General features: G+C 42.6%; 1 protein-coding gene across 1 annotated transcript; it reads left to right on the top strand.

Moving 5' to 3' along the window:
* The first annotated feature begins 5,050 nt into the window (after positions 1 to 5,050).
* LOC123440552 (probable membrane-associated kinase regulator 4) lies at positions 5,051 to 6,447 on the top strand. The gene has a single exon (XM_045117118.1). It carries the CDS (start codon positions 5,149 to 5,151, stop codon positions 6,244 to 6,246), a length of 1,098 nt encoding a protein of 365 aa, XP_044973053.1. The 5' UTR covers positions 5,051 to 5,148; the 3' UTR covers positions 6,247 to 6,447.
* The last annotated feature ends 401 nt before the right edge of the window (positions 6,448 to 6,848 follow it).

The following is a 6,848-nucleotide window of genomic DNA, read 5'->3' as shown; positions in this document are numbered from 1 at the left end:
TCGAGCTCTGTTATGTTACCCTACTGAAGGGGGGGTCGGTCATGGAGGGCCTTTTGATCAACCTTCCTGCCCTCATGATGATGTGTGAGTAGTTCACCACGGACCTACGGGTCCGTAATTAGTACCTAGATCTCTCTCTCTCTCTCTCTATTTATCTTCAATACAATGATCATGGCATATTCGTTTTGATCCATCCGATGTAATACTTTTGTATGGTGCGTTTGTTAGGATCCGATGAATTGTGGGTTTATGTTCAGATTATTCATAAAAAGTATTTGAGTCACCTCTGATATTATTATGATTCTTAATTCCATGATCATCCTAGCTTCGTAAATGTCTTCGATCTATTGAATTGCTTTGTCCAAGTAGAGTTATAGTTCTTCAGTGATCACACACGTGATCATCACATAACTATCCACTTTTCTGTCAATTGTAACAGTAATTTGTTTACCCACCGTATGTTGCTTTTATGAGAGATGCCACTAGGGAACACTATGGCCCCCTGTTAGAGCATATTTCTCCATATGTGATTTTGGTAATTGATGACAATCCCTATGGACTAATGGTTGCGTTAAGTTATATTCGAAGGATTTCTCCATAGGCACTTCTTGAAGTCCATCTGTTGGTTTCAAGCAGTTTATATGATGACCAAAGTGAATGCGGTTGTCTCTAATGCATAACCCCAAAACGACAATGGTAATACGATAACAGACATCATAGTATGCACCATATCCAATAGGGCGCGACTATGACGTTCGGACACACCATCACGCTATGGTGTTCCAGGTGGCATGAGTTGTGAAACATTTTTCACATTGTCTTAATTTTTTACCAAACTCGCAACTCAGATATATATTTACCTCCACGATTACATCGTAGACATATTATTCCATTGTCACGACGATCTTCAACTTCACTCTGAAATTGCTTGAAGTTTTCAATATTTCACACTTGTAATTCATCAAGCAAATACACATGTATCTACTCAAATCACCAATGAAGTAAGAACATAACGATATCCACTGCGTGCCTCAGCACTCATTGAACTGCATACATCAAAATATATTATTTCCAATAAGTTTCTTGCTCGTTGCATCACAGGAATACGAGGTATTAAGTCATTTTGTTCATGTGGCATGATTTGCATGTATCAAGTGATTCAAAATCAAATGAGTCCAAACAATCCATCTACATGGAGTTTCTTCATGCGTTTACACTAATAGACATGGTTCACATGTCTCAAACGATTCAAAAACGAGTGAGTCCAAAGATCCATCAGCATGGAGCTTCTTCATGCGTTTTATACCAATATGACTTAAACAAGAGTGCCACAGGTACGTGGTACTATCATTACTACTTTGTATCTTTTGACATTAATATTATGAACATGTGTATTACTCCGATCGAGATTCAATAAACGGCAACTATTTGAAATTGGAACATTTTGCAAAAACATTTTTCAAATTTGAAGAAGAATTTTTTATAATTTTTCAAAATCCCTGACGTTTCTTGAAAATCCCAAACATTTCTTGAAAATCCAGAACATTCCATTATAAAGCAAGAACATTTTTCTGATTTGAAGAATATATTTTTGAAAATCCAGAACATTTTTGAGAAGACAAAACATTTTTCGAATTTGAAGAACAATTTGTAAGAATCCCAAACATTTTTTGAAAATCCAAAATATTTTTTAAAAATCCATAACATTTTTTAGAAATCCAAAACTTTCCGACACCACTTCGCAATGAGCGGCGAATAGGCTTTTCCTTCATTGATTAAAAAAAGAAGTTTTAGAGGTTTAAGATGGCCGAATTACAACAATCGCTTTCACAGTTTTTTTTCTTCTTCTTTTGTTCCACAATAAGCTTTAGTTCTAAATAAATGCAATCTTTCAAAGAACATTGTGCATCTGAATTACCATATTACCTCTTCTTCTTCTTTTTCCCACAATAAGCTTCAGTTCGTAATATAGATTTTCAAAAGGACATTGTGCATCTGAATTACCATATTACGTATCCGAAGAAGATCAATCACATCACATCACGGATATAAGGCCTCGAATAACGGGAAAAGTGAACTTAGGAAGCACGAGCGTGGAGCGACCGTGGCCGATGCACCGTGTGTGCATGCGATCCACGCTCCTTTCGCAGAATCAGGAACGGCCGGCGCTTCAAGTGCTAAACATCGGCATGGTGTGGTGCATGTACCGCCCTGGACTGGAGATGATGCATGCACTCCGATAAAAGAAGGCCACGTAGCTGCCGCAAGTGCAACTTTGCCATAAAGACAAGCCTTTCTTTCCCCTCCTGATTAAGCAGGCTTGCTCCATTCTCCTAAAAGAGGTTTGTTTCATTCTCCTAAAAGAGGTTATCTCCCAATCAACTAGTTGAGTCACATCGCAGAATATGGGAGCAGTACAGAGGAACCTGATGGAGTGGGCGTAACCAAAGTTACCCACGAACCCCTGTCCGCCCGGCTTTAGCTTGATAGTTACAGGTACAGAGTGGAGAGTGCTAGCTACCTCATCATGGGATAACCAGCGTAAGCATTTCCCGAACATCTAAACCAAGACAGGATCACTGCTCATTGCCATATGTCTTACGGAGCAATGATGAAGATCGGAACCTGGAGAGTCAAGCGGTCAAAACTCCGCACGAACTTCCTGCCCGAGCCTCCATAATTCATGCAAGAAAAGAACCTTTGTGCTTCGTTCCGAGTTTGGAGAAGCGGCAAAGTACACCTCGAGCTCTGAGAGGTTTCATAGAGATAGGGGGCCCTCCTTTCCTTCTACAGGGTAAAGAGAAGGAAAAAATATTAGGCTCCCACCAAGAGATGTCCGGCAGCTGCGCTTGGCATGCGCCAATATTTTTAACACATACTGTAGTACAGTTAAAGCGCCCTCCAGCTTGCTAGATTACTGTTTTACAGGAGAAGATAACCACTAGCCTACCCTAAGCCAATCGTTTAGGGTTTATACTGTCGCCTCTCGCCCACGCGTCATGAAGCTCCGGGTATAATTGTGTCAAGGGGTGTCACTATGCCGGTAAGAGTATTTCAGAAAGGAAAAAAAAGAACAGTTGTCGGTAAGAGGCGTGCGGTGCACCGTTTCTATAATGTTTCCAGGTTCCTAAGAATGTGTAGTGGGCAGCGCGAACCTTTTTCAAGTTCCAACCACCAGCAAGCGGCAGCAACCACGTAACACTGCTACAGGAATATCAGTTGTCTTTAGACCTGCAATTCAGGGGGTTAACTGTTGCGGTTGTTAACTTTGTACGGCGATTTTTTTTTCATATAGATGTTCAAAGTGTATGGTGTTAGTAGGGGTGTTAGGCACTTCATACAACACCTAACCTAGTTGGCATCCCTATCTAATCAGCTCTCTCACCTGCAAAAGAATACAGGAATAGAGATTATCATATGGTGTTAGGCTGGATTGAATAATGCCGATGAGTTAGTATTGGGGGCAGATGTCATTCCTATGACACCTTTTAAGCAATTCGTGGAACCTTGCTTAGTGCTCTAGCTGGTGCCAGGGGTACTGGCAGTGGCAGATATAAAGAAAGGTCCAGAAACATATCATAAAATACTTTTAACATGTAGCAAATGGCAACTTGACTATTATAATTTGTGCACAGAAATGTTTACTTTTTACCAGGGATCAATACCTCTTTGTTTGACGAAATTTGAGGTCTGTCCAGGTTCTTTTGCCTCAGGGTTTCTTCAGAGGCAATCTATCACCACTGATGCTAAAGATCTGCATGTAAAGAACTACTACAATTTGTGTACATAAATGTTTACTTTTTACCAGGCAACACTACCTCTTTGTTTGACAAAAATTGAGGTCTGTCCAGGTTCTTCTGCCTCGTGGTTTCTTCAAAGGCAAGTTATCACCACTAATGTCAAAGATCTGCATATAAAAAAACAAGTAGTGGGCAACTTTCAAATAAAGAGGTTTTTTGAGCCTAGGTCGGAAGAATGAGCATGCTGATCAAGCCAGAAACAAGACCATCTTAGAACAAGAGAACCCTAGAACTTAGATAAGACAGATATTATTAATGCACCCACGAAGGCCTCGATGAGCGCTAATGCACGCTCAGAGCTGCACGCCCGCTAATCCATAATTACACCGGACAGGCAAAGTTGACACTGGGGTCAAAGGAAAGGAGCCGATGCAAAGTGCAGGAGAGACGAAGACAAAGGACACATACAACATCTAGCCGCGCACGCGCAGCTTGGACAGGAAACTTAAACAAGGGGCCTGATGGCCCTGATCTCTTGCCACTGATGTCACCCTCACACTTCCACAGGTTGACATGGAGATGAAATAAACAAAGAGCGGGTTGCTCCATGTTTTGAGGGCATGCGCCCTTTCCACCTCCGAATTTAAAAAAACACAAGCTTTGGACATGAATTGGTCAAGCATCAACAATGTATTCCTGTAGCTTGGAAGCAAATCCACGCCACAGAAACTTTGCATGCTTCAACGTGGTTTGCCGAAATCATATCGTTTCACACGGTAATTTACCTCATGCTTCCTTCCAACCTCAAGATAGAATGTGGCCTTCGAACGTGAACACCTTCCTACACTTCCTTGCACGAAAGAATACGCGATTCCACAATAAAACCATCCCAGTTCGCATGCTAACCAAGTGGTTTGGGCCACTGCATATCAGCAGGCGCGATGCAGTTTGCGAGTCACTTATAATTGGTAAAAGTGCCGCCTTGTTGGCCTAGCACTTAATGGCTACCTGGTAATCCTACACATCAAACAAACGAATAGGTTAAGTCATGGAAAAAGAGGAGAAACATGCGAAGGAACAGGTGAAATAACCTAATCACCTAATGCACTGCAGGGACAAATAGAGCAATAATAGAGAACGGCAGTAACTAGTGCACTACAGTACTGCATTACGTATAGCCGTGACAGCAGGGGACTAGGATGCAAACAAGAGGCAGATCATAGGGGGGAAGGTGGGCCCCTCGAAAGGAGTATAAGCCAATTTATAGACCTCTGCAGCGACAGGCATTCGGCTTTAAAGCTTGATGAAGCTCCTTCCACTTCCTTCCTAAAACACAACCACCATCTCTGCCAAAACCAAACCAAACCCATAGACCAACTCACCAGAAACACAAGGCCAGGCACCAACAATGGCAAGACATGGCCCCCAAATCCATGACCAACCACTCCAAGAAGAGGACTACATAGACATGGAGCTGAGCTCACCTGCAGCTGCAGAGGTGGTCACCAATACAGCAAGCTTGCTTTGCTACACCACAGCCATGGCAGCCTCCCCCCAGCAGTCAAGGGAGTTTGAGTTCCACATGTCAGCTCCCATTGACCACTGGGAGCCCGTGGCATCACCAGCAGATGAGCTCTTCTACAAGGGCAAGCTGCTACCGCTCCATCTTCCACCACGCATCCAAATGGTTGAAAGGCTCCTCGAGATCGCGGCTGACAAGGGCCTCCTCTCCGCGAGCACTGCACCGACGACACCATACCAGTCGTGCCAAGTTTCACCAGCAAATTCATGTTATGCAAGTGGTGAGCTCAACGCAGAGCAGTACTTCAATGAGTGCACATCCGACAGTATTGCTGCTGCTGAGGTGGAAGCACTAGCAGCATGCGAAAAGAAGCCATGGTCCAAGAAGCTCAAGTTCATCAGAAATCTCAACCTTGGTCTGAAGCTCAAGGCATCGAAGGCTTATCTCAAGACAATATTTGCCGCTAAAGCGGGTGATCCAGAGGACAAGGGTGGTGCACCAAGAGCAAATGAGTTCTCCACTACCCATGTCAAGAGTTGGAGGAAGAACCCATTTGGCCAGATCAGAAGCAACAGGTACACAACCTCGCCCATCAGCAACAGTGCCACACTGGTAGGGAAGCTTAAAGAAGATGAGTGTGGCCATAGGAGGTCATTCTCCAGTGTCATTATCCGATATTCGTCATCAAACAAGACATCATCTGCCTCATCATCGTCATCCTCGTCGTCAAATTCATCCTCCTACATCCCAAGCTCAAATGACTCTGGTTTGGGGCCAGTGCTCAGGAGGAGCAGCAGTGCAAGCTCGGAGATGGATAATCCAATCCAGGGTGCAATAGCATACTGCAAGAAGTCGCAGCAACTGGCCTCCGTGAGGAAGAGTGCAAGTGATGCAGGTTTCAGGTTCATGTCATCATCGGTGTCGAAGATAGCTGCAGAATCTGAAGATGCAGAAGACATTCTTGAGATTTGCAGAAGACTGTAGTATAGGTGTATAAAATTTCAACACCCTGATGATGTTGTACACATTTGTATTTTGATCATATGGTTCCTAAAGACATGCTATCCCCTTAAAAACTCGGATATGTAAGTAACTCTGTCTACGAATGAACAGCTTCACAATGTTCCAAGTAGTATTTTAGCACTTGACATGGTTGTGGAAGTACCAAAGTGCAGATAGAATCCCACTAAAAAACTAAAGAATTTAGGCCAACTTTTCTCTGATTAGTATCCATATTACTGATGCACATGTAGTGAGTCCATAACTGAAAAGAGATTCAATAGAAACAAGCATCTAAAGTCACATGCAATGAGCCATAATTAACAGAAGACAGCCAATTATTTTTGGGTAAAGCTGACATTTTTGTCCCATGCTTGATTCTCTATCTGTCTCGAAATGCACAAATCGGTTCCTCCTCTTTGCTTTATGTGTGTAGATCATAACACAAGAAACATATTCTCAAAAGCTTGGGTGTCGATGATGTAAGGAACAACAACTTTTTTAGGTAAGGAACTAAACAATTTTTTACAAGTTATTAAGGAGATTATCATAGAAGGCAAGATGATGAACCCTTTATATGCAACCCT

Source organism: Hordeum vulgare, chromosome 3H, assembly GCF_904849725.1.
Source record: "Hordeum vulgare subsp. vulgare chromosome 3H, MorexV3_pseudomolecules_assembly, whole genome shotgun sequence".
Lineage (NCBI taxonomy): Eukaryota > Viridiplantae > Streptophyta > Magnoliopsida > Poales > Poaceae > Hordeum > Hordeum vulgare.
The sequence above is the reverse complement of the archived record's forward strand: the minus strand, read 5'-3'. Positions and strand labels throughout refer to the sequence as shown.

Excerpts from the sequence above, each read along its gene's own strand:
- LOC123440552 (XM_045117118.1), top strand. The coding sequence starts at position 5,149 with ATGGCAAGACATGGCCCCCAAATCCATGACCAACCACTCCAAGAAGAG.